The sequence below is a fragment of the Electrophorus electricus genome, chromosome 11 (assembly GCF_041902795.1).
Source record: "Electrophorus electricus isolate QZ-2024a chromosome 11, ASM4190279v1, whole genome shotgun sequence".
Classification (NCBI taxonomy): Eukaryota; Metazoa; Chordata; class Actinopteri; order Gymnotiformes; family Gymnotidae; genus Electrophorus; species Electrophorus electricus.
The window spans coordinates 11373324-11399152 of NC_137507.1; the positions used below are offsets into that span (position 1 = coordinate 11373324).

The 25829-nt window shown below is 39.5% G+C and overlaps 3 protein-coding genes across 12 annotated transcripts; 1 reads left to right on the forward strand and 2 right to left on the reverse strand.

The window, feature by feature from the left end:
* Positions 1-2: 2 nt before the first annotated feature.
* cracr2ab (calcium release activated channel regulator 2Ab) lies at positions 3-11951 on the reverse strand. 5 transcript variants are annotated; one of them, XM_081723263.1, is made up of 18 exons: positions 11363-11951; positions 11017-11093; positions 10200-10429; positions 9186-9297; positions 8420-8594; positions 7967-8104; positions 6294-6384; positions 5888-5983; positions 5480-5667; positions 5152-5223; positions 5031-5076; positions 4841-4935; positions 4229-4703; positions 3980-4115; positions 2753-2834; positions 2139-2355; positions 1856-1932; positions 3-1019 (listed from the first exon to the last, which is right to left on the reverse strand). In XM_081723263.1, the coding sequence occupies exons 3-18, from the start codon at positions 10398-10400 to the stop codon at positions 932-934; spliced, it is 2289 nt and encodes a 762-aa protein (XP_081579389.1). In that variant the 5' UTR covers positions 10401-10429; positions 11017-11093; positions 11363-11951; the 3' UTR covers positions 3-931. The 5 variants fall into 5 exon arrangements, 4 of the variants coding, with proteins under 4 accessions (XP_081579389.1, XP_081579388.1, XP_026876034.3 ...); XM_081723262.1 differs by having other exon boundaries at positions 11017-11098; XM_027020233.3 differs by having other exon boundaries at positions 4-1019; positions 10200-10558.
* On the forward strand, positions 11113-24589 carry mettl25 (methyltransferase like 25). Of its 6 annotated transcripts, XM_081723269.1 has the most exons (13): positions 11113-11294; positions 14349-14474; positions 14604-14768; positions 14940-15058; positions 15221-15910; positions 16532-16679; positions 18979-19073; positions 19222-19251; positions 19786-19859; positions 20658-20751; positions 21222-21296; positions 21458-21529; positions 21652-24360. In XM_081723269.1, exons 3-13 carry the CDS (start codon positions 14729-14731, stop codon positions 21859-21861), a joined length of 1647 nt encoding a protein of 548 aa, XP_081579395.1. In that variant the 5' UTR covers positions 11113-11294; positions 14349-14474; positions 14604-14728; the 3' UTR covers positions 21862-24360. The 6 variants fall into 6 exon arrangements, 5 of the variants coding, with proteins under 5 accessions (XP_081579395.1, XP_081579394.1, XP_081579391.1 ...); XM_081723265.1 differs by lacking the exon at positions 11113-11294 and having other exon boundaries at positions 14196-14474; XM_081723266.1 differs by lacking the exon at positions 11113-11294 and having other exon boundaries at positions 14197-14474; positions 24274-24589.
* ccdc59 (coiled-coil domain containing 59) lies at positions 12071-13972 on the reverse strand. The gene is made up of 4 exons (XM_081723281.1): positions 13731-13972; positions 12972-13314; positions 12587-12695; positions 12071-12483 (listed from the first exon to the last, which is right to left on the reverse strand). The coding sequence occupies exons 1-4, from the start codon at positions 13882-13884 to the stop codon at positions 12319-12321; spliced, it is 771 nt and encodes a 256-aa protein (XP_081579407.1). The 5' UTR covers positions 13885-13972; the 3' UTR covers positions 12071-12318.
* Positions 24590-25829: the final 1240 nt, after the last annotated feature.

Genomic DNA, 25829 nt, shown 5'->3' on the forward strand with positions numbered 1-25829 from the left:
TTGAACACTGTTGAACAGTAATCCATATGTCTGTGTGACACAAAATGAGGTGACTACCTCAAAAAAAAAGACTTAAGTGCATAAATTGCAGTATGAGAATTTTAAGCATGGAGAAAGATGAGTGTTTAAATGAGTAAGAAACTGGACTGCATATTTTCAAATAATTTAATTTATTTCTCATGATTATTAAATATTTATCTGATAATTTCATAAATTTCTTGATCATTAGTTTAATATTGTGATTGAAATGTCTTCTGAACTGTTGCCTTTATTAAGATATTCCTTATCAAGAATCCAAAAAAACAGTTTAAAGCTTTTTTTAAGGGCAATGTTTGACATATTTTGCCATAATCTGAATATTTAAACAATTATTTGTTAAGTTTCTTGGACTGTGTGGAGCCAGGAGTGGTAAATAAATCAGAGATAAATAATTAATCACAGTGTATATTTATTAAACAACAACAAAATAAATTAGCTGTAGAATTTAGCAGTATACGTCTTTTACTTCCTAGTCCTTGGCGTTAAATTCTTTCAGGAGAGATTGATCTATTTATGCTGATAAAGCAGTTTTATTAGAAAGCTGACAGAAGACAGAAGCCATTATGAACAAATCAGGTCTCTATTGCAGCTGTTGCAGATGTGTGTCCTACTGGGCACGTCAAACGAACCTACTTCATTAGTCTTACCAATTATTTCAACTTGAATTATTTTATTTCTGATTTTATTAAATTTGTTTTTTCATATTTTAAAAAAGTAATAATTTCCAGAATAGATCAAAGCCATGGGACAATGGAACTCACGAGTGGATATCATCTGAATAATTTAATCTGACACTATCATACAGATGAAAGCACACACAAGAAGACATTCTCCTCAGAGTAATTTCTGCGTGTGTGTGTGTGTGTGTGTGTGTGTGTGTAAGGGGGAGAGGTCAATTGCAGCAGGCTTTCCTCTTCATTGGCTTGTCCACCAGTAACACTGTGCTCTCCCACACTCTGTCTTCCTGCTCCCTCATCACCCTGATTCAATAAAGAGAAAAAGCTTTGAGTAAACAACACACATACAGCATTTAATAAACTACATGCAAACAGAATTTAGACAAACAGTACATATGAAGTGCTCAGAAAGAGAATAAAAAAGTTGTGAGCTTTTCATTACTTTGCTTTCTTATTAAAACAACCCTCTATCTATATTAACTTTCATTGTGTTGTACATTTACTCTCAAACTTTACCATTTCCCTCAAGATTCATAAAAACAACAGGTTAAATACACTGTGTGAATGTATTTTATTTAGAATAACTTCTAAATGCATTACTTATAACTAAATAAATAGATAAATGGGCTAAATCTACTAAGATACAATTTATCCAAATTAAAAACTGTCATTTTTTTAAACCTTCCTGGTACATCTTTATTACTCTTCCATGAATTTATAAACTGATAACTTTTCTGAGTTTTTCTGAGACATCAGGTTAGGAAAAACAGGGACAGAATTCAATGTCACTCACTGGTTTGCAGTCTGAATAATACCATTGACAAGACTAATGATGTTTTACATATCGTTGTTCTCTCACTGTGATATGATTTCACATCAAATGTTTTACACTTTACCCCATAGGCAAAAAGCAATCCATAAAAGAATAGTTCTGCACACCCACAATTTCCTGTCACAGCCACTATTTATACTGCTGTGGTTTCACAGCACAACCTCTGTTAATTACAGGTCTGATGGAAGCTCTGACCAAAGTGATTTCAGGAAAGTTCACAAACAGGGAAAAATAACCAGGGATGCCTGTAAATTCATCTCAAATGGGAAGACCAGAGGGTGTTTCACTGTGAATTGATTATCCTTGCCTGGCTAGGTGTAGCATGGCCTCCATCACATTGTGACCTGTGTAAGCACTGCACTCGTAGAACATCAAACCTGTTTCCTAAAAAAATATATCACAGGCAAATATTAATATCATCTAGTGTCCATTAATGATCAGGTACACAGGCCTACCTGATAGTTGTGTAAAACCTTAGGGGTTGTCGTGAAATTAATATTTTTTTCCCCATACTGTGCTCCTGTTTTTGCAAGTAGTGTGAGCTTTATCAATGGATGAATATTATCGCTTGAGAATGTTCCGAGCACTACCTGAGCAAGCTGCTCCCCCACTTTAGTTGGCACTTCTCTCATAATCTCCTTGTCTGATTTGTTGCCGAGAAGCATGATGGGAATGGGCCCCCTCACTTCTTCCTCTATGCTGTCTAGCCAGCAGTGCACTGAACTAAAGCTGTCATGTGTAGTGACATCATAGATCACTACCACTCCATCAGCCTTGCGAAAAAACTGTTGTGTAATACTTCGATACCTGTGAGAGATGGCAGACAGTTACAGTTCACCATTATTTTTTCATACAGAAGGGGTTACTGTTTATGATAGGTTTGCTATCCACTAGATGTTGAAGCTAGTTAATACTATTTGGTTATTATGAACTAGTGAAACACTAACATTAAGGTTACATAGCAGTGGAGTGCCATTATAATACCCAACATCATGACAATTTTATCATCTATAACTGGACTTTCAAAACCTCTGAGTTGAAGATGCTGGCAGAAGATATAAGCTATGAGTTAAAGAGTTACCATGAGTTAGCCCTTTGAATTTAGATATTACATTCAAGTTCATAGTAGGTAACCAAGAATATATTTAAACATTAATCTTCAAAGCAAACAATGCATCAAATTTTAGTTAATCAAAGAACTCACCTCTCCTGTCCTGCAGTGTCCCACAGCTGAAGTCTCACAAGACTATCTCCCAGATTCAGGCTATGCATGCAGTAGTCAATGCCTTCACACAGAGACAGAAGAAAAAAAAGTAAAAGATTATAAGTAAGTCTAGCATAAAGAAGCATAAATCCATCTTTATGTACTTCCAAATATTCCTCAGTAAATTGGCAGATATACAAATAGACAAACAATCAAAACACTCAGACACATCAAAGACTTATTAAACATTAAAAAAACAAGTATTTTATGAATTATTGATTGCAGCGGTCAGCCTAACTCTGCCTACCTGTCTGTCATGTAATCTCTGAATACATCTTTAAATAAATGTAACGCATTTTGCAATAAGTCAATACATTTTTCAAAAATATTTCAGCACCCGAATTTTAGTATTTGAAGTCTTATAGTTATATAAGTTATAATGAAGTAAATATTAATGGTTATATGGCTTATTCATTAATGTTTTTTAATATGAAAATGGTTATATGATTCATTAATTAATATTAATATTGTATTATTTATTAATATGGCAATACCTTTATTTCTGTAACACACACACACACACACACACACACAACTTGTTTCTTATTTTTAAAAAATGCAAATAATAATTAGTAATCAGGATCCATCAATAGCCACAAGGAGGCACTGTTCAGTAAATTTAGTCACCTTAAACAACCAGTAATGTGTGTGGATTTAAATCAGGGATTAAGAGAAAAATCCAGATTAGGGTGAATTGACATAATCTGTTAAACACTAGAACTCAGACGGATACAGCCATCTCATGTGACCCTGTTCTTCCACTTTTTCTTACGTCTCAGACAAAGTACATAAGGACTCTTTTGTCTGTCTCTATCTCTCACACCCACATGCCCACACAGCCTCACACTCACAGACAACATTGGTCTTTTTAACTCTCTAATAAAAAAATTTACAGGAAGTGGGGTGATGGTTAACCACTTATAAAGTCTTTCTCTGAGCACAAAACTGGCTCATTCTGCTAGTAACCTGAAAATATCAAATCATACTACAGCCTCAGTCTCTGTCTTTAAGTGCTTGCTAAGAAGTAGTCCAGGCTTTTTTGTAGGTCTCTTAGTTGATTTAGAGCTAATTATCTTAAACTATCTCAGTGTAATCAATTGTAAATAACCACTCACAATATATGCACAAATAGTGGGCTCAGAGGTCATCAGAGGCTGTGAGACTCACCAACAGTGACCATGGTTGGATGGAATCGTCCATCACAGAAGCGGCGCAGCAAAGCTGTTTTCCCTACACTCGAGTTTCCAACAAAAATGACCTTAAAGATGCACTCACGGAGGCCCACAGCGTCCTCCACTGGACCCTGCACAAACAAATGCACAGTGTCCTGAACAATATCTCAGAGAGTAATGTGCTGGTGCAGTAATATAAAGAGATCTTTAAACACTGCAGACTTTATGCAGAGAGATCCTTCACCTTCTGCAAAGATTCCTTGCCTACTGGTTGGCCCCTGGCCAAATTGGGGACAGTTCCTTCTCCTCCTTTCTGTTCAGAGAAGTGCATTTTTCCTCGGGCAAGAGGAGCTGAATCGGCACAGGCCAGGAACATGTCAGAGGAATACATTTCCAGGTCAGTCTGGGCTTCCTCCTGTCCTCCTTTCTCCTCTTCCTCTGCAAGCTGGTGGAGCAGAAGATGGGGGTCTTCCTGCAGCAGGTTTGGGAGGTGATCCTCCTCAATGGAGATGACCCGGCGCAAAGGCCATCCCTCTGGAGGAGCTACTGTCACATCCACGCCCGGACTCATGGTTGCTGGAGCCCAACCTGCATTTGAAGTGCAGTCGGCAATTCTCGTCTTCCCTTCAGCCCTGGCACCCAAGTGTGACGTTCTTACATTCAACAGAGAGGAAGGCTTCCTGCTAGAGGGCTGAGTCACTTCCTCTGTGCTCATCTCTCTAGGGTGAGGAGAGGCCAGAGACTCTGAGTGTTCAGGGTAGTTTTAATCGTCAAGAAGGAATTGCTGCCATGTGAAAAAGAAAAGTGATCTCCAACAAATGTGCTTTAGCCTGTCACACCCATTCTAGCTTCTCACCTTGCAGTATCTTGGTTCTTCCCAGAATTCTTTATTGGGGTAATTACTGCTGGTCTCTGTGAATGGGTGATTTTTTTGAATAAGTTGCTCTTCTTCTGTAACCAGAATCAAGATGTTTTTTTTCTGAAAGCTATCTTTATTACATAAATAGACTTGCAGTGCGTTACACAAATAGAAACTGAACGCTTACCATAGAGCTGATGTCTCGCTCGTCTCTTAAATGTTTGTTAATTTCTCTGAAGAAACACGCACAAACTGTGAAAAAGTCATAGACAATTATTCTCAAATCAGTAAACATGTTTGGAGCTTACCTGAGTAGGTCTAACTGTTTAATTAGACTTTGTTTCTCTCTCTGCAGTCCTTCTGTGATTCTATAAATTTCCCTGTGTGAGAGAACAGTGCTTCTGAGCATGACTGTGTATGCATGTGTGCATGCACATGTATGTGGATGTATGTGCATGTGTATACTTTATATGAACATGCATGTATATACTGTATATGAACATCCATGTGTAGACTGTATATGTGCATGTATGTGCATGGTGCACCAGGAAGCAATAAAGAGAATAAAGAGATATCTAAACTAATAAATAAAAATACAACATGTTTGTGTGTTTGTGTAGAAGTGTATGGGCATACATCTCTCTCTCTTGCTGAAGTCTCACAGCCTGCTCCTCTAGGATGGCCAACTGTTCTTGAGCCAATGAGAGCTCATGACATGTGTTCTCCAGCTCATGAGACAGCTCCTCATTGGTCATTTTTAATTTATTATTCTCCACCCGACTCTCCTGGTGCTCACTATGCAGCTCCTGACACTGTTTCTCCAACTAGGAAAAACATTCATACAAAACACAACAGGTTCTTTCCAAGTAACTCCATATTAAGTAATTCTTTAACATCTGCTGGTGCACTTGTTGATAGAACAGGTGTACTCCTGAATGCATTACAGAAACGGTTGATTTTAGCAATGCAAAAAATGGCCACTGCAGTTTTTTGGATGCTTGCTGGGCATTTGTACATCTCCAGTACTTTCCTGACAGCACCCACCCTCCTGTGCCTGAGGCCAAGCTGCTCGAGCTCCTGCTCTTTGCAGCTCAGCTGCTGCTCCAGATCCTGGCTCCACTGCTGTATGCGCTCTGAGCCCTGCAAAGAGGAGAGAGTCATGGTCATCATTTACAGACTGCATGCCATAAAGGTCTTTCTTGTAGTATCTACATGTTCTATAAGCCGATGTGGAAGAAGGTTGCTGGTACACCCATGTTTCAACACAATTTTAACTCGCAGATTCACTGTAGAAAATACAGTGTTGGCTTAATCAGTGAAAGTTGAGATCAATTATGTCATCACGAAATTAAACATAAAGGACTGCTGCAGGCGCCATCAAATTACGAAAAATAAAATAAAATAAATAATAATCATAGTCAGGATATAGGTGGAAGGAAATCCTGTTCACCTTAAGAAGCAGTTGATCTTTCTCAGTGTTTATCTGTTGCTCCATTTCCTCGTATAGCTGCCGGATTTCACCATCATGTGTTGCAGCTTTTCTGTAAAAAAAAAAGGAAACTACCAAGTCTACTAATCTATGTGTCCACACTAAAGTCTGTACTTCTTTTAAGCATCAAACATGGATAGACATAATTACTGGTAAACAAAGAGGCCTTAAATGTTGAATCATAATGACTCATGTGAAAGGGTGACATGCAAATATACAATTACTTCAATAATTCAAAGTTTGTTTGTTTGTTTGTTTGTTTTTTTAGAAAAATGACTTCTAGAAAATATGAATCATTGATATCAACACTGATAATTCAAACTTTATGTCAGTGTTGTGGATCAGAAATATTAAGTATTAAAAACATCATTAGAAACTTGACAAGAGAAACTCTCAAATATAATGTTAAGATTTAAGTAAGCAGATTATAGTTTTCTCAACTGCTGAATTCCAAAATGCATCAAATTCTTTACCTTAAAATGTTTTGGGGGGAGGTAGATGGTTAATTATTTTGTATATTGTTAGACTTTGCAAATATGCATTTGTATTACTCTACTGACAAGCTTAAACGTCACTAGACATATAAATAATTATCTACAGTAATATAAAACAATATGTACAGTAACATTAAACAATAAAAATACTGCAACCATTGGAAGATTTTAACCATTTAAAATCAATTTTAAAAATCATTCTAGTTTTTCTAATACATTATAATACAAAACCATGATAAAATGATGCACTCCATATCATTTTGAACAGCTAAGACAACTGACATTAAAGTGCTTTTAAGACACTACGTTCAGATTGTTAACGTGTATTTAAAATAAATGCCCACCTCATGTGGTCACAGTGAGTGATACAATTTCTTTATGAAAGGCTACAACTTTAACTGCCTTATACCACATCCATAACTTTTCCAGACTCCATCCCATGCTCAGCAGCACTGAAGCATAAATGCTGGTTCATGCTTTTATCATGCAGTTTATCAGTCTTGACTACTGTAATGCCCTTCTCTTTGGTCTCCCACTTAAACTCCTTACTATAGTATGTCCAAAACTCAGCATCTAGAGTCCTTATATGCTCTAAATCCTATTCCCATATCATACTTGGTCCCCACAAATTGCACTGGTTACCTGTCTTCTTTCATATGTTATAAAAAACTACCCCTTATTACCTTGAAAGCCTTACATGGACTTGCTCCGTCATACATTGCTCAACTTCTACATCCCTAGACTCCAGCCTGTACACTTAGGTCTTCCGGTACTTAAAGTCCCTAGTTTAGATTGTCTTCAGTCAATGGTAACAACTCTGAAACTTGGGAACTCCTCAATGGCTCCATGATCATACCCCTATTTCTACCTTTAAAACACATCTCAAAATTTATGTTTTCTCAGTGTTTCCTTTCCCCTTCTCTTAATTTTGATTATGTTTGTGTTTGGTCATGCATTGCTTTGCTGACTGTCCTATGTTGTATGTTTCATGCATGAATTATGTAAAGTGACCTTGAGTGTGAGAAGCTGCTATATAAATAAAATTTGTGATTATTATTATTATTACAGGTTTATATATAAAAGGAGTTTACGGAGACATTCATTCACATGTGAGAAAAGGCCAGAAACAGGGTGTCCTACATTCTGAGTGCATCTTCCATCTCTTTCCTCTCTTGTCTAATTTGGGATGTGACTTGGGCCAGGAACTCTTCAAAATTGGACAGGAGGTGAGGCTCATCTTTTTGGAGCTGAGCCCACAGACTGCGCACTTCACTGTAACTAGAGAGAGAGAGAGAGAGAGAGAGAGAGAGAGAGAGAGAGAGAGAGAGAGAGAGAGAGAGAGAGAGAGAGAGAGAGAGAGAGAGAGAGAGAGAGAGAGAGAGAGAGAGAGGTAAAGAAAGTGCAGAGAAGGAAATAAAAATTGCTTTACAGCCAATTAGCCTGTATGTTTGTACTATTTGTACTAATAGTATCAAAAATTAAACTTTTGACAAATTAATACTAGTCAAGAAATCTCTGTGTATCAGTGCAAAGACTCAGCCTTATAAAAATAAAACTGGGCTGAAATTGTCAAAAATACACAATGACACTAACTCCTTAAAGACACTACAAGCATCAAGGCGTTCCATTAGCAGGCTAAAGTGTTTCTCCTCCTCATCCTCAATTCCTGCTTGGGGCTCATCTTGATATAGCACTTCTGGGACATTCTGTGAGAGATCTGCCATCTGATCCTGTGCTTGACTCAATTTACGGCCATACAGAAAGTCACCTGGGGCAAAAAGAGAAAAGACATTTAAGCCCAACTTGGCTTCATTCAATCAATACATGACAGATCAGTCCCGCTAAGAGCATGTTTGAGCATCAAAGACATTGGACTAATTGTTTCTCAGTCTCTTTATTAGAATACAACCAGAAAATACAGGAAATTTGTATGTAGTATTACAGTGGCAAGTATTTAGTGTGAGCTCCCCTTACACTTGACCAACAGCAGGGACCTGGCTTTCTTAAATCTAAATGGAATGAAACCTGAATAGTTCCACTCCATTCCAGAAGATTACTTCAGAAAACTTCAACAGAGTCTCTACAAAAGAGTTCAAGATGTGTTTATTCCCATGAGAGGTCACATTAAATACTGACTTTTGCCTGTAGAAGCCATTTTGTTCTGAAAATTGTGTTTTTTTAAAGTATATGTACATATTTCCTATATTTTCTGTTTGTATCTTAATAAAGACACTGAGAAATAATTATATATGGTCGTTATAGATTTAATGGTGGCCTAAAACTTTTGCACAGTACTCTATATAGACATATAAATATCCAGTATTATAAGCCTGGTATAATGATCTGTATACAAGCTCACTAAATCCCAATGAGAACTCTTCCAGAGTAAGACAGCCATTTTTGTCTGAGTCGAGTGAGTTGAAAACATTCTCCAATTCTTCTGCAGTCAGTGGCATCTCTCCATGTAGCTTCTGAAACAATACACCAAGAGGTGGGGTGGGGGGCACATGTTGGTACATAGAGGAACAAGAAATCATAAAGTAAACATTGCAAATTTCCCCATGTGTGTTATAATTGGATAGGATTACTTAATTAATAGGCAAGGCACCTATACCAAGCAGAAAATACAAGACAATTTATAAGGGAATCTGGTTTAGCTGTCCTGTTTGATGATGAACACAAAGTGAGTGTAAGTAGGCTTACGTTTAAATTAAATCCAATAATTAAAGATCGAAAGAGATGATAAATGTAGTGAGATTCTGTGCACTAACAAAATTAAACTCTCACAATTGTTGCTCTTTTCAGTAGTAAACTACAAACCAGTCTTAAACCAAGTGGGATGAGAGCAAGAAAAGAAACGCTGCAATAAAAGTCACTTAAAAGTCACATTCAGCCTTCATGGTCATATCAAACTGCTCTTCTATAAAATATCGTCTCATAAGTACAAGCTACATGCTACAGCTAAAACAATGTAAAATCATAAATTATATATTATAAACAACACATAAACAACATAATGTATTACTTATTTTTCCAGGTAATACATTACATTTTACAGAACATATCAATTCTTCAGAGTCAGGTCATCAACATATAGTAATCCATCAGTATTAAAGAAACATGTGGAAGACTCACTCCACTCATGTGTGAGAAGAAGGGATTCCTTAGGTCATTTAACTTATGATTATAGTGACACACAAGATATAATTTCAAGCAAAATGTTAAAGGGAACAATTTTAGACAGATTATCACCAATGAAATATATAGTTTGGCCTGAAATAGAAAAGTACAATCAAAATGTACACCAAAGAAAAAGAGAAACTATAAAAGATTATTTTGGCGTCCCACAAATAAAAATGTTTCGGCTCTTTACCTTCATGTCAGTGCGTGTTATGTAGCCTTTGTCATCACTATCACAGATCTGGAAGAGCTCCTGTATCTTCTCCAGCATTGCAACAGGTGCCAATCCTGATCCAGTTCTCTCCAAGTTCTTCCTCGCCTGCGCCCATGCCAGGCACTCGTTGTTCTCTGAGAAGTCAACTGTCATGACCCGTCCATTTGGGAATTCAGACATGGCTCTGACTTTCTCCTATCCACTCAACTCTGCATCCTCAGGATAGGATGTGAATAGGAGACACGATGGGGGAAATATAGGATCCACAGTAAGGGACATCAGAGGACCAGTGGTTTTAAAGAATGTCATTACTCATGTTGCTGAGTTTATCTTTAGAGCTTAAGTAAGAGAAAAAGAAAATTAAATTAAAAATGCAAGTTTAAATCCATTATCATGTGATCATGCTAAGAAAACTTGGATAAACGTTCTGCAGAGTTATTTTAATATACAGTAGGTATGTGTGTGTAGTGTTATGTAGTGCAGTGCCCTTAACTAATTCTTCAAAGTTTTAATCAAAGTTTTTGTTGGATTATGTGTACTGAAGTAGTGACTAATTAGACTATTAAAGTTACGAAATAGTAGATGTAAACATACACACGTTCATCAGTAAATTCGGAGATAGTTGTCAATACTACATTAACTTAGCACTCTCCCTTATTCAGGTTTCTCAAAATGAATTCTTAATAAAGTTATAATTTTGACAGCAATGTTACGGCAGTGTGTCTGGTGTTCTAACTAGGTACTTGGCTAAACGCTTTTTCTTTTGGGGATCGATTTTTCACAAACTGAAACCTACCTTTGATGAAAGTCACACACACCTCGCCATAATGATGAGTAACAGGAAGAGGCATTTGCGGTAAAGTGTTAGATTTCCTGCTCTGCAAAAAGAGCAGATTAAAAGAGTCAGCAATGATGAGTCCACTGATACCAAGGGATACTTATTCAGCTTCGGTGCATTAGTTAGCCTGTTACAAAGAAATATATAAACAGTTGTAAAAGCGTCAGAAAACTGGGAGAACACCATCTCAACTAAGCAGACCGATAAGAGCAACGATAAAAATAGGAAAACATTTTGTAAGTATACGCACGAATTAGGAGACGTTGACCAATGCCACTGACACTTTCAGCAAGTGCGGTCTTACCTTAGCACTGTTTAAAGTGAAAATTCAAATCCTCCCGATTATTTAGGCGTCGAAAACGACAACTTCAACAACATAAAGAACTCCAGTTTTGCAGCATGTTTAGCTAACTTTACTTCATGAGCCAATAGTTCTCGACTTCTCGGTTGCTATTGTGTGGTAATGTGCTCGTGGTAAACGTCTTTAACTGCCCACCGCCTCTTTTGAATCAAACAAGGACTGACTAATCTGTACATGAAGTTTGACGTTTCAGTCAGCAGTCGTGCGAATCGAATAAATTGCTCTTAAAAAAAAACCAAAACAAAAAAACCCCACACATTAAATGCCTTATTTATATAAACAAAAGTGCCCAGCATATTAGTTGACCCTGATCCATAATTGGCTCAAAAGCCTACTTTTAAAAGTAACTGTTCATTTAATCCACGTTGTGCTAACAGTGTTCTACTGAAAGTTCTGCTAACTACTGGAAATGTGTATCCTGTTCAACTCGTGTAAACTTGTAAAGCCTTATTAACCTCTTTAATGAGTGGCCTAACTTTGAACAAAGAGTTGGTGTTTCTGGTGTTTTTTAACAGACAGCACATTTATAAATCCCCCTGTTAATGCTGTGGAAGCTTATCCAAAGTATAAACCAAATGAGGCCTTAATTCAGTATGCTTCCTTTTTACACATCAATTTCCCTTTTCCCCTTATGTGGCATATAAAGAAAAATATTAGTATAGCTTTATTACTTTGAAGTCAAAGTTACATAAAAGTTAAAATGCAATATAAATCTGTTTATGTAAAATCTATGAGCTTGCACAGACAGCACTTCACCATACTATTTCTATTGACATATTCCATCAGTCCATAATTTATTGGATTGCCAGGATCGCACCGCTAGAGTTCAAGGCTCTCATTCTCTGCCAGGTGCAAAAACCTTTGGCTGGACCTTTACAGCAGCTCAGTGTACAGCTTTGTCATTTGTGCTGATCTTGGATCTTCTGAAGCAAAAGCTCCATCTGCAGGTTCAGGTTGGGCTGACCTTTTTTAGTCTTTTTTTTCAGCAACTGGTATGTTGCCATTTTCTTTTCTTTGTAATTCTTCAGGGCTTCCTCTCTCTGTGCTTTGTCCTTCAAGTATTCCTGCAACAGAACAAGTGCATACAAGTGAAATGATAAAGGAATATAAGAATTGTTTTCTTTATTTTGGCACAACAAACTGGAGTGAACTGTATTATTCTCTGACCTGTCTCTTTCTGTCTTGTTCCTCCTTGATTTTCTCATACTCTTGCTTCATCTTCTGATAGGAAGACATTTTCTTCTGGTTCTTTTGCCTTGGTGTATCTTTATGGGAACTGCCAACAGCACATCAGCACAAAACATAGCAATTAGCAAAGTAAATTAACCCTTTTTTATGTAATCAAGTGACTTCTTATACCAAATAACGCATTTCAGATAAAAGTTCATATAAGACCGAAATCCCTGCATTCTGAAGGGTTTAGCACCAGCACAAGTTTTACCACTGGCCTGCCATCATAAAGCACATACATACTCTTGCGTGATTAATTGTTCCCAACACAGGAGATGGTCAGTTTGTCACTGTTATTGGTGAAATTGTAAAACCTACACACCTCTGAATCAGTGAACCCTGTTCATTAGATGAGCCTATAAGAGCTGACACCTCAGGACAGGTTGCAGCCCTTGTCACAGAACTGGAACGAGCAGCAGTGGGTTCCACGGTCCCTATTTCCTCCTCTTCAGGCTCCACAGTCCGTCCTTTCCTCCTGTGAATCCTTTTCATTTGCTCTTCCTCATCAAGCCTCTGTTGCTCAGCCAAGTAGAGATGCTTCAGATGCGCTGGGTATTCCTCTGTCAGTTGAGCCTTCGAATCTTGCATTCTCCATTTCTCCTTTCGAAGAAGCTTTCTGTATTCCTGTTTTATTTGCTGCCTTCGTTTGAAAGCAAATCCCTGGCCTGTTAATGGATAAACAGCTCTATTAGACTGGCTTAATAATAACCCAGTAATAACGTAGCCACTACATACCTAGCTATTACTGCGCCTTAAGATGTCTTGAAATAGTTTGTTGTACCAAAAGGTCTCAAATAGTATTTGTAATAGCAGTTAGCAAACTAGCTTGCTACCGAAGTTACGCAAATTTGGGGCACTGGATCAGTTCTTAAGAACGTCTAAAGAGTCCGAAGAGTAAACAAGAATTGTGGAATTCTATAACTCCATAAATTCAATGGTCTACGAAATATAACCATCTAGTTAGCTCTAATAGCTGACGTTAACCAAAATGCTTAGATTGTGAGCTACGGACAGACTAACCAGAGATCAACATACTTAGGTCTATAACGGTAGCTAGATATTAGAAAATCTCTGGACTAACCTTGCTGTAAACTGCCATCGAAATACTTGTTCCCGGGAATCCATTTTTTCTTCTTTTGAGTAACAGCTAATGACGGGCCCTTTTCACAATCGTTTTTCACCTTTTTATCTTTAAATGACGCTTTAGCACTAAATCTTGGATTTGCAGGTGCCATTTCACAACTAAGTTAGCTAGCTAGTTAGCTAATCGAACTGTAAACATATGTAGCATGTATGGCCACAATCCGACACGTGACATTTTTGTCGCATAGTAATTACGTAAAGGTGGACAGTAGATCCTGCTAATCGAACATGGGCTATCGATAGACAGGGTCTTTACATTTTATTAAGTTTATGTAGCTATTTATAGTGCTATAACGCAACTACATTTACTTTAATAAAAGTGTAATTGGTGTCAATGATGAAAGTAAACAAACATTCAGACATTCAGTTTTCTTACTGAACCTTATTTTAACAACTAGCAATGTCTGAATATCAAGCCTCACTCTTCTGGTCTCTGTGTGACATGCCAGCAGTACTTTTCGTGTATTTCAATACAATATGGCTTTTTCTAATATCTCTAGTAATAAATTAAAGAAAAATATAGACGACGTCCGCCGTTTTCTTTCTATATCATTAGGTATTGCAAATGCGCACACCGTAGATTTCTATACGCGCGATGTTTGGCGGACGTCTATAGCTGTGAATCCTGAAGAGGTGTTGTCGGCTGTTAACTCTACTTGTGACCACACGGTGGAGGTAGAGGGTAAGTTAGGATCTTGGATAGTAACTTATTGTATACATACTGTATAGTATACTCCGTGCCTTATAAAGGATACACATTGCTTGTTTAATTTTCAGAAATTACTTTCAGTCTTCCTTTTTACAATTTTAGGTAACGAAAACATTACTTTTGGATTCTGTAATGTCACCAAAAAGCTGGTAGACATAGCAGCACTTCTCAGGGCAGCCAAAGCTCATTCTCTGGCTGGCTTGGGTGTATGTGTGCAGCGCACAGCAATGATGGAGTCACTGAGAGTGATGTCTGAAGGCTGCCCAGGTCTGTTTTTTAACTATGTGAATCTTAATAAAAGTTTTTCATTTGTTCATTTCACTGTTTATCAGCCATTGAATTAGTGGCTTATTACTGTGTAATATTGTTGACAAGCATTTTACATTTCCCTCATTTACAATTTCACAAAGTTGTTATTCACTACTTTGACTGTTTTAGATGGAATATCAGATGGACGTCTTGTACCTGAAGAGTTCATGAACTCTAAGAAGGCTCATGAGGTGCCAGCTATGTCTGAAGTGGTGGCCAGTCTGGCCAGATGCTGTGGAGTCAAACAGGTTAGAATGGCCTTGTTAACACTGGTACTGCTGTCACACTCACTAGAAGCTCACTAAAGCTGGATTCAGTAATCTTTCTCACCAACTTGTTTGTATATATTCTGTTTCTTTCCCCTGTACTCACACTCACTCACTCTCTCTCTCACACTCTCTATCTCTCAGGTTATCGATGTGGGCTCAGGTAAAGGCTACTTGTGCTCATTCCTCTCTATGCAGTATGGCCTGCAGGTATTTGGCATTGATTGTTCCAGCACAAACACCCATGGTGCAAAGGAGAGGAACAGGAAACTCAAAAGGTTCTCCAAAGCCTACCGTAAACATGACAGAGTAAGGAGAAACCAGAAAGTCCTGCCCAAAGACTCAAGTAGCAGGCAGACAGAAAAAGAAGAAGAAAAAGAAAAAAGAACCAATGAATGTCACACAGCTACTCCAGACCAGAAAGAAGGGGATGCGGAGAGCAGTCAAGCAGAGGAGAATGTTGACGAATGGAAAGTTGGGACAAACCTCTTCACCATAAGTGGACAGAGTCGTATCGTCGAGGTCCAGAGTTCTGTTTCACCAGAACTGGCCAGGGATCATTCTGCAGTCTTGAACAGGCTTGGCGAATGGGCATCAGATGCGTCAGAGAACCCTTTCATCGGTGCTTTGGCCCCTGACATTGTGGAGCACACCTCACCTCGTGTCCCCCCGAGCCAGCTGAGCCCTGAGGAGAGGGAGAGGAGGAAGAGGGAGAATCTGGAGAGGAAGGCGCAGGACGGCAGACACAACAGTGACAATGGCAACTTGTTTTCACCTCTGACCTCCTATGTCACAGCCCAGACGGACCTCGGGACACTCATTTCAGAACTGGAGGTGAGGGATAAGGAACACTGCTCTGACTAATGGCGAGTTCACTCTTACCAACACTGTTCAGACTCTGTTAGCATGCAGTAGGTTAGAAAAAGAAGCATAGTGGCTTTTATGTTGCCATCTTCTCTGCAGAACAGTCATTTATAATCCTCATGCACCTCCAAATCAGGCTTAAATGTGCTAATGCAGTGAATGGATTCTTATGTGCTGTGGCCTCTTCTATGCTTCACTCCTTTAACGGGGCGTAAATGTCATAAGAGAGTCAACTAGCCATTGGGTTTTAATATGGAGCAGAACCCTAAGGCCTTTCGTTCCCCTGATGTGACAGCAGTAATCATCCCAATAATATTAATTATGTGGATTATGGGAGGTTACGCTCAGGAATTACAGGGATTGGTGTGTGAGATGTTTCCATCATGACATATGATAGCCGTGTTCAGTGAGCGGCTGCCGGGGAGAAGAAAAGTGGATGCATGCGTTAATGCAGCGTGCTGCCAGATAGATTTCATCACTGCACTCCTCCCCCCTCCCCACTCTCTCTCCCTCTCTCTCTCTCTCTCTCTCTCCCACTCCCACTCTCCCTCTCTCTTTCCCTCTTCCTCTACCTCTCTCTCTCTCCCACAGGAGGCAGTTATGGTTGGCCTGCATACGTGTGGAGATCTGGCTTCCAGCAGTTTGCGGATGTTTGGAGCCAAGCAGGAGCTCCGGGCTGTCTGCAGTGTAGGCTGCTGCTACCACCTCCTCTCAGAGCAGTTCGATCCGGATGGCCAGGGTGAGCTCATGCCCTGTGTTCAGGGTTGTATACAGTGAAACATCCACCCAGCAACCCCAGGAGCTGAGTCACTATATCCGCATATTAAAGAAGAATGAAGGGTCACATAATCACGTTGGCTGAACTAAAGGGAGCAATTCATATTTAATTGGTGTGGTCATTGGGTAATGGAGGTCAATATATCTTTTTTGTTGTTGTTTGTTTGTTTGTTTTAAAATTGAAATACTACCCTGTAACAGGCTGATGAAAGAGTTGGTAGTCTGTGTAGGACTTCAGAGTAGCACCTAGACAGCAGCGTTCATTATGACATCACGATCACTCAAAGTGTCTGATTGCTTTCAGTGATGACACTTCAGTTGATGGGTTGTTGAGACATGCAGTCAGCCTGTGGTGTGTATGCATTTATCTATGCATTTGTGCTTGTGCATTTGCCTCTGGTTCTTCTTCCAATAATAGGTCTTCCAGCAAAGTTTAATTTCGTGTCAACATAGAAACTCAATTGTACATACACACCACAGGCTGACTGTGTGTCTGCTGAGGAAAATACTACTTATATAGTATTTCTCTCAGTATACTGTCTCCCATGAGACAGCTCTCCCAAGGGAGCATATGCTTCCACACACACACACACACACACACACACACACACACACACACACACACACACACACACACACACACACACACACACACACACACACACACACACACACACACACACACACACACACACGAGTACACACAGCAGGGGTTTGAGTCCTGGACAGCTGAAGCTGCTCTGTACAGCTCTCCTGTTCTTTATTAGTTCCTCACACAGCAGTGGCTTATTTGTCCTTCCTTCTGACCATGCGGGAAGGATTATTACTTATTTTCTCAGCCAAGTCAAGAAGCATAAATGCTCTAAAAGGGCTCAATATATTATATGTGACAGGTGATAGAAACAGCAGACCTTACTGCTGCTTCCTTTAAAATCACTTAGGAAAAGGACAGGAGATTCCGGAAAACAGTATGATATAAACAGGGCAACCTTTTTATTAGCAATAAATAAAAATTATGGATTAGGCAAAGAAAATGTGATGTTTTTCATTGGAGCACATGAAGACATTCTTTTCATTTTACCCAGTAAATGGTTCTCTAAAATTTATAAATTGTCCATTTCGATTCTACTTATAGAAAAATAAGGTTTGACAAAACATATGGTGAAATGCCTGACAGAAAGTGTGCAAGAGTTAAAATGAACACTGATGCTGCACTGTGGCTAATGCTACTTCCCATGGCAGTCCCGTAGTGACCTTCCTCAGTAATGCTATATTAAGATTAAGATTAATCTGTGTCTGGACATGCAGCCCCTTCTCATTGCCTCTAAGTCAGAGTGTAGTGATGACATAAATGCTTGCAGTAAAGTCGTCCACTGGGGCTCACGTGCTCTGCGTCGAGAAGAGTTCTGGCACAGCTTCTTGGCCACTGCAGACAATACTTGCTCCCAATCAGAGCAGAGCCGCTGTACCTGAAAACAGCCAAGAGCAATAGTGAAAGAGGCTGGAGCGGAATTAAGGAGGCTGTTTCGGAGTGAGGAGGCGACGGAGCGATGTTTCGCCCACGGTGCTCTCGCTTCCAGCCTCGCAAAGCTCGCCTTGAGCTGGCTTATATCAACAGTCACACGAAATTGAAAGTGTTGCGTCATGGTATGGTCACAAATGCATCAGGCGTACTTGCGCGCGCACACACACACACACACACTCACACATGTGGTGGAGAGTATCCATCTTAGGGCCCACTGTGATTATGCATCTCTGCGCAGTGTAAGAACTCACACTTAGTTATGTCCATGTGAAAGCACTGGTGGTCATATCCTGTTAGCCATGATGCATTGTTCTCCCAACCCACCACCCCAACAAACACACACACACGCACACACACACACACCATACATTCTCACAGTTTCTGTTAGGTTTTGGCTCTTGTTCAGCACAGCAAGCTTCAGGTTAACAGTAAGGCATCTTGTATTGCATAAGGAATAGGGCCTAAATGCACCAGTAGAGGGCTGGTTGAGTGGCAGGCTGACTTGAACATGTGGCTTGCAGGCATGTGCTCTGTGAAGCCCCACAGGATAACACGGCCTAAGAACACTTGAGTTCCTTAGGGCCTGGAGCAATGATGAATCGGGATCTAGATCTTCTGCAGCTTCCAGCAAAGTGATATATAAACAATGTTTAGATAATGATATTTATTCATGTTATTTTTAATCTTTTCTGGAATATATATTCTTTTCATTTATTCCCTGGCCTGTCCTGGGTAGAGTGTGAGGTGGATGTGTGCGGGTTTCCCATGAGCCAGTATCTAAGAGAGCAGGCATGCTTTTGCGGACGCAACGCCAGGATGTCGGCATGTCTGGTGAGTTTAAAATACAAACTCTTTGCCCAGAGGTATTGGAACACATTGACCAATGAGATTAACCCGGAGGTTGATGCCATTGACATGATATTGCAGTCTTGTGGTGTGAGAGTCAGTCTCTCTTTATGTTTGCTCCTGTGGTTCTTAGGCTCTGGAGAGAGTGGCAGCTGGAGGAGGGGTAAGTGACTGATGAAGTTGTATTCCTGCCTGCTGTAACCACACGTGTGCCCCCTCAGATTTGCATATAGAGAGTGATTCTGCCAAGGAGCTGTTTGTACAGCTGACAGTAATAGGCTGTCCATGCTGAACACCAGTCCTGCAGTTTGGGGTTGGAGGAATATGAATATTTATCATGCTCTGCTTAGATGGGCTGATAGGGTCTGCTTTTTACTTTAGATTTTTTTGTTTGTGGAAATTAGCGCAAGCACAGGGCCAGAACAGTGTGTTCTGCTGATTTGCATTATTTTGTGTGTATGTGTGTGTGCGTGCATGCATAACTCCATGTGCGAAGAAATGCACATCTATGTCTGATAACAACTGTGGAAATAAATGTGCTTTAGGCACAAGTGTCTTATATAAGGTCCAGGAAAACACCGTTAAAATGTGAATAAAAGGGGTTTTTAATTAACATTTTGGAGCATTTAAATGCCAGTTGGTTAGGTAATTCCTTATCAAATGTGTTCTGATTGGCCTGTTCACCTTTCTTTCACAGCTTCCTATGGAATCGCTCTTCTACAGGGCAGTTCTTCATGTTATTCTTCAGGATCACTATGATGCCCATAAGAGGTACTACTTTTGTCTATCTGTATACACACAGGAATTCAAACACGCGCGTGCGCACACACACACACACACACACACACTCACACACGTTACTTACCAGGAATCTTCTTCGGATTTAAATATGAAGATTATTTGTAGTGTATGTATATATGTAGTGTTGTGCACACGATTTCCAGAGAAACAAGCCATGTAGATACACATAGGTCTGCCTCGCATACTGTATGTTTGTGACATCCTGGATCAAGTTGTACAGTAATCACCAATTTATCAGGGCATATAATACTGTAGTACATTGCTTTATAGTTTACAGAATTATATATTTCCCAGTGGTCATTAGGCTGTCATTCTAAAAGCAATGTATTAAGTAAAAGCAGAAATGCACTGTTCCTTGGGACAACTGAGAAGTCAGTTCTGGTATAAAACCCTAGCATTACCCGCCTAACCTTCCCAGCACTCTCTCCCAACACACACACACACACACACACACACACACACACACACACACACACGATGACAAACACAAAGCTTGCTTCGCTTGCTGACACAATCCCCCCGGGTGAGCGGGAGACACAAGGTTCTGTATCTCATTACCATGACTCCCGGCACATAGCATCCAGAGCAGTGTGTTGTTTTTCCCGCTCATGCTCCAGAGAGCTTTAGGAAGCACTGGGGAGCAGGGGGTGACCACTGCGGGACACTCAGGGGCTCCAGATACTTGATACTCACTGCACAGGTTGAGACCTGATTCTGATGACTGATGGTTATGACTCTTGTCTGAGCACTGGTTTTCCCCGTGGCTAGTGGGAAGCGCGTTGGGAATGTTTACTCCAAAGCATCCTCATTCGTGGACTATGTGAGGAGGGCACTCAGGAAATTGGAACTGGACGCTTCAAAGGTGAGCGGTAGTGACACTGAAGATGTCAAGCAGAGGGGTTGTCTGTTCTTCTAATTTTCTATGAAAAGATGCCCAAGTCATAATGCAATCTGGATTCAATCTGCTGTTTGTTATCAGATTTTATCATGGCAGAGATCATTTTTCGCCTAACAGAACTGAACTAAGCACCTCAATTTATCCTTTATGGGGACTTTCATTTACTTTAGTTACATTGTAGTAAATCTCTGTTATTGAAGAGTGCTTGTGTTCATCTGATTTCTGTTAGGGGAACAATGGATAAGGCCTAATTAAGCAAGCAGGGAGGGCAGAGATTTATCAAATTTCGCATCCAAGCATTTTGCATCCTAATTCTCTATGGTCAAACAGTGACTCTTGTTGTTTCTGGGCTCTGAAAATAGAATATTTTTTCTTCTCTTATGGTTTTGATTTTCACTGGTCTGCCTTCTCCCATCTTCTCCCCTTCTGTGCAGCTGTCAGATGGTGTGATCCAGGGTTACCATGACCTCTACCATCCTAGGCTGAACGAGATGGTGGCCTTCAACATGGTGAGTTCAGTTTTAACGCCATAACTCCACATTGTTTGACAACATCATAGAGTTTCCCTCCGTCCTACCACATTTAACATCCAACAAACTGTCTGGAGGGAAGTTACAGATTGAACTCAAAAGTGAAACTGCACATATGGCACTGTCACATTCTCCTTCAGCTGAAGGTGACTTTGGCTCCATGTATCGAAGGCCTTATCCTGCTGGACCGTCTCTGCTACATGAAGGAGCAGGTAACAAAGTCCTCGTGTCCTCATGACAGTGATAGATATTAGATATTACCATCTGATTGGCTGACCTGAGCCATTTGCAGACTGATGGTTTTTGCCACCATCAAGTATTTCATTCTGTGCAGGTCACCAGTCACACTCTAATGAATATGGAGGTCTGGTCCTGTCATCTCTCCCCACCATCCTCAGCCTCCCTCTGTTGGTCCCTTGCCCTTGGCCCTTTGACCACTCTGAGCCATTGTTGGATAGGGATCTGTTTCAGTTCCACGATGAAGTTTGTTCTCCAAGTGCTCTGCATGCGTCAGTCTGAAATAGAACACCGAAAAGCTTTTTAATCCACTCGTAATTAGAGGAAAAAGTGCACTTTGTCAGTTACTGTGGGACTGTTGAAAAGGGCCGTTATTTCAGGCTAAATCTCTAGCTTATGCCTCAGAATTACAGCAAATATGGTTCTAATCATACAAATCTAAAACTGACTATTCGGCATTTTGGACACTGAAAACTGTTGTAAAGCAACTATTTAAATACTAATTCATCACTTTCTAAAATGATGGATCACTTTCTGGTTGAACTATGTGCTGTTCCTGTTAATATAGAACATAGCTTCCAGCATGAGCCCTCACAGTGGTATTGTATTTGAAATGACTCATCAATGCATACACACTCATCACATAGAGTGCTAAATAATTAACAGTATTTAGCTGGGCTGGTAAGACAGCATATGTTTTAGTTAAATATTCATTTATTTTTATACCCAGAAAAGGTATTACATGCAAGTTTGGGCAATTTGATCCTTGCTCCAGTCAAACAGTTGATCATGAGACAGAATCATTAGAATCTATTCTTCTTATCTTCTCTCAAGATTCATTTGATTTTATTGCCATGCAAACGTGTGCCATTGTAACGCCGTTTCAACTTCTTTCTTCACATCATCCATCTGTGTTTCAGTTTCTACTCTTCTTTTGCACTTAATGCACATAATTCTTCCAACTTATCTGGATCTGAGCATCTGTTTTGTAGTAGAACTTCAAGGACCTTGCGTTCTTACCAGTTGCTCCAATACTGCTGATATTCTCCTTTATTTTGCTTAGCTATTCAGCATACAGAATATCAGTCTTTGTCCTTTATCTTCTTTTATAAGCATCAACTTCAAACAATCAAATCTTGTGTTGGTTAATTTAAAAACGGGGCAGTGGTAGCTCAGTGGTTAAGGTACTTGACTTGGTATGCTGAGCAAGGCCTTTAACCCTCAATTAATCCATTTGTACTCAGTCATAACTGTAAGTCACTTTGGATAAAAGTGTCAGCAAAATCTAAGTATAAATGATTCTTTTCTTTTACTATACTGTAGTTTTATTCTCTTACATGTTTATGTACAAACAGCCAATCGTTCTACTCCAAAAGAGTGGTTTCTTAGTGGAAGTAGGGAGAGGGAGGCACCAGCACAGGTGTACTCTTGTAGGTCATATAGTAAGGCAAAACCTGCTCCACAGCGGCCTCGGGTGGTAAAGCAAACTTAGGCAAAAAGACAGCTGTATTCATATATTCACACACACAAAAAAGTAGTTCGGGTTCCACAGCTCTCTTCGTACTACAGGAATTCAACAGTTTAGAGTTTCGTCTCCGTTTCTGCCTTCCATAACATGCTTTAAACATAAAACCCAAGCCTCCTGTCGAGGACACTTAAGAGCGTGCGGCTAAGGCAGTCACGAGGCGAAATCCGCAGACTATGGAAGAGTGATAGAAATGTTGATCAGGAGTGAAGCTGTTGGTTCTCTGGGGATCATTTCTGTATGGTTTTGTTGCGTTCACTTGGCGGTCATATAGCATAAGGCAACTAAACCATTTGCTTTCGTATAGAATGATGTGGTTCCCTTTTGTCAGACACTAGAAGGGCTTGCTGCTCATTAAGCATTGTTGACATGACAGCCTGTGAGCCCATGGTGTCCATATGGAAATTAGAGTCACAATAGACATCATAGCATTTGTGGTATAAATAATTTAGCTGAGTTTGCTACCCTAATAATAAACCTACTTTGATGAGCAATTATGGAGTGTTTTATTATATGAACTTGAGGACAAAACAGTTTTCAGCTGAGCCAGATATTATATCTAATCTAAATAGTCTCTTCTGTGTTTTATATACAGTAACTGCACTCAAGCAATTGGCAAACTAGTTGATAGAATTTTGTTATGTAATCCTGTTATGCAGACATGAAACTACAGTAGAGTTTAAAAGTCCACAACCAAGAACTGTTGGCTTCATTAATGAGAAACTAATCCAAGTGTTTAGTCATTTATTACTTACTAATGAAGAATAATTTTATTAAGACTGTTTTAGATCCTCAAATGAAATATATCTGGAAATCTTGTTTGCACATCATTCGCACATATTTTTTAAATTCTTGAGACAACCATTCTTGAGAATGGTAAATTATTTGCCATGTCTTAACAGCTAACACCGATTGTTTTCCCAACATGATTCTTTATGCAGCTATGCGTATGCTTTAACAGTAAAGAGCATGGGCTCTCTTATACACCACTCTCTGTTTAGGCAGGGTGTTAAGTAGATGGCAGAACAAAAAGCTGCAGTGAAATATACTGCACTGCCGTCATGCAACCGTAGCCCTATATTATACATATGCCTCTCCAGTGTACAAATTCCTCTTTAAAGACTGAATGTTCCAACAGGAGAATGTGTGCTACTCCGCCCTGGTGCAGCTCTTTGACCCACTTCTGTCCCCCAGATGTTATGCTGTCGTTGGAGTAAAGAGCCAAAGGACTTCATAACAGCCAAAGATGCTTTACCTCATATATTCCTTTTATTTGTTGTAATTAAATTTTATTTACTTGCAATGTACTCTTATATCCTAATTGTTATTGTGAACTATAAATGATTTCTTATGTCTGCATCTGTGTGTTGTAATTAAGTCATTATGGCAATGTGCTTTTTCACTATCTCCGTAATTTCCATGTTGATATCAGACTTAAAGGAGTGACTAGCCCTTGAAAGCAAATAGTCGCATCCCCATCTGATCTTTCAAAGAAACAAAATCTGATTAAAGCATCACAGAGTTGTCCAAGTAGCACTTTAATAGAAGCAGTAGATAGAAATTAATGCAGTGTGTTATTCAGGCTCTAAATGAACCTTTTGAACTCCTGAGTTTTTGCTATTGTGGATACTGCATGCATGGAGTGATCCTCAGACATAAGTCGCACTCAGGCTGCCAGTATTCTGCTGTGCCAGGTTGGTTACCAATAATCAGTACTAATTAAAGCCTCAACTCTTGGTCACCTCAGCCATTTCATCCACAGCCCTGGATGTGCACGTAACATTCAGATTTATTAAAAACATATATAAGCTCCTCAAAGAGATACATTGACCTCTATCATTGCCAACTCTATAGATCATTGCAGTTTGAGGGCAGAAGGATATAGTGGAACTATTCTTTAATTAGTTCTTTGTATATTTATCTATTCCTTTTGATCTGTGTCTGAATGGAGGAGTAAAAAAGGTTTCAAGGCTATTGGAGATTCTGTTTGCTAACCACTAGTGAACAAGGCTCTGTCTTAAGGGCAGATTTCAACACCTGGTAAGTGCATCATCTATCTAGTGGAAGAGTTTTTCCCTTCACCTTTCTCAGTCTAACTTTATAACTGACCTTCTAAAAGTAGGTAATTCAGTAGCTTTTTGGTGCACATGATTTATGCAATACATATTCACTGATTCAGTCCTATCTGTGGAAAACTAGCTATTTGAAAAATATGCACATACTCCAGTATAAATGATAAAGATATATAGTTATATCCTCTTTTTCAGGTTTATCATATTTTTTGTTCATTGTTGTAATGGAGTCATGAGGTTACCTGATTTACATAAAGCTATGTATCACAAAATCCACTAAGCACATGGCATTTGTATTTCTAGGGGCTGAAGTGGCATTTGAGGTCTTAAAAACGAAGGGCTAGTCTCAAACCATAAACAAAAAAAAAGCATATCCACTTTTTCCTAGTGTTGCTGGTTTTGTATGCATGAAGAGTTGTTTCCAATTGTAGTTACTGCTATTGTCTTTGCTGCTGTCATCACAAACATTCCTCATACTACAGTGCTGGCTGGAGCTCACTGTGCTCTGACATCTGTCCACAAACACCTCATTCAGAATGAAAGAATGGAGCAGAATAAGTTACCGGAGGAATCTTTTGGGTGTATATGCTGTGGAAGGGCTTTGATTCCTGCTCACTTCTGACACGTCGCACCTGTGCTGTCCAAACCTTCCCCATGGTCCAGGACGTTTGTGGTCAT

Bases quoted from the DNA above. Each gene is read 5' to 3' on its own strand.
- ccdc59 (XM_081723281.1), bottom strand. From the start codon at position 13,884: ATGGCACCTGCAAATCCAAGATTTAGTGCTAAAGCGTCATTTAAAGAT. The intron at 13,315-13,730 runs GTTAGTCCAGAG...ATCCATTAACAG, and splicing joins CGATGGCAGTTTACAGCAAG to GCCAGGGATTTGCTTTCAAA. The intron at 12,484-12,586 runs GTCAGAGAATAA...GTTCTGTTGCAG, and splicing joins AACAAGACAGAAAGAGACAG to GAATACTTGAAGGACAAAGC.
- mettl25 (XM_081723265.1), top strand. From the start codon at position 14,270: ATGGCTTTTTCTAATATCTCTAGTAATAAATTAAAGAAAAATATAGAC. The intron at 19,074-19,221 runs GTGAGTTTAAAA...TGTGGTTCTTAG, and splicing joins CCAGGATGTCGGCATGTCTG to GCTCTGGAGAGAGTGGCAGC. The intron at 20,752-21,221 runs GTGAGCGGTAGT...CCTTCTGTGCAG, and splicing joins TGGAACTGGACGCTTCAAAG to CTGTCAGATGGTGTGATCCA.
- cracr2ab (XM_081723263.1), bottom strand. From the start codon at position 10,400: ATGTCTGAATTCCCAAATGGACGGGTCATGACAGTTGACTTCTCAGAG. The intron at 6,385-7,966 runs GTAGGACACCCT...TTTTTTTTACAG, and splicing joins ATGGAAGATGCACTCAGAAT to AAAAGCTGCAACACATGATG. The intron at 5,224-5,479 runs GTATGCCCATAC...TCTCTCACACAG, and splicing joins CTTCAGCAAGAGAGAGAGAT to GGAAATTTATAGAATCACAG.